Source organism: Bison bison, unplaced genomic scaffold (assembly GCF_000754665.1).
Source record: "Bison bison bison isolate TAMUID 2011002044 unplaced genomic scaffold, Bison_UMD1.0 scf7180017864214, whole genome shotgun sequence".
NCBI classification, from domain to species: Eukaryota; Metazoa; Chordata; class Mammalia; order Artiodactyla; family Bovidae; genus Bison; species Bison bison.
In genome coordinates this window covers 732,883-733,414 of record NW_011494786.1, presented here as the reverse complement: position 1 = coordinate 733,414, position 532 = coordinate 732,883, and the positions used below count along the sequence as shown (strand labels likewise).

Below are 532 nucleotides of genomic sequence, written 5' to 3'. Positions count from 1 at the left end.
AGGCTGCATCCAGGAAAGTCACAGCTTCCTCCCAACAGTGATGAGGTCAGGCCCCCAGGGGTGAAGAGCAGGTGCAGAAACCATAGCAGGGCAAGGGGGTGCAGGCGTGGGGGGGTGAGGACCTCCAGTATCACGACAGCACTGCTTACTCACGCCAGAAACTCACACCAGCGGTCCCGTGCCGTCCCCTACACACTCCCCCTCCTCCCGCCCAGTGGGGCAGAGCTTCCGTCTGCACCCATTTTAGGCATCCGTCTGGGGCTCACGGGGGTCCCCACGGACACGGAAGGTGGCAGGTTACGCAGTGTAAAGGTGCCTCGTGAGACTGCGCTTTGCTGGTCCCTCCAGTACTAAGGTGAGACTTGGGAAGATCATGCCCCAGGTTCTCATCTGGGTCACGAGGTGTCGCCTTCACTGTGTGTGCTTTGTCCAGGGAGCATCGCCTTCCTCAGGGGTGGAGGGAGGGCAGAGGCTCATGTACACTCATGCACACCAACCATCTCTGCTTACCCATCTCTGTTTGGAGTTTTTC

The 532-nt window shown here is 59.6% G+C and overlaps 1 protein-coding gene across 1 annotated transcript in view; it reads right to left on the bottom strand.

Annotated features, from left to right (window-relative positions):
- Window positions 1–532, bottom strand: part of LOC104992408 (butyrophilin-like protein 2) — a gene marked incomplete at its 3' end in the record, with an annotated part of 21,786 nt that overhangs the window by 443 nt on the left and 20,811 nt on the right. The window contains 1 exon segment of the mRNA XM_010845272.1: window positions 302–447. Coding sequence (XP_010843574.1) covers window positions 302–447 — 146 coding nt within the window.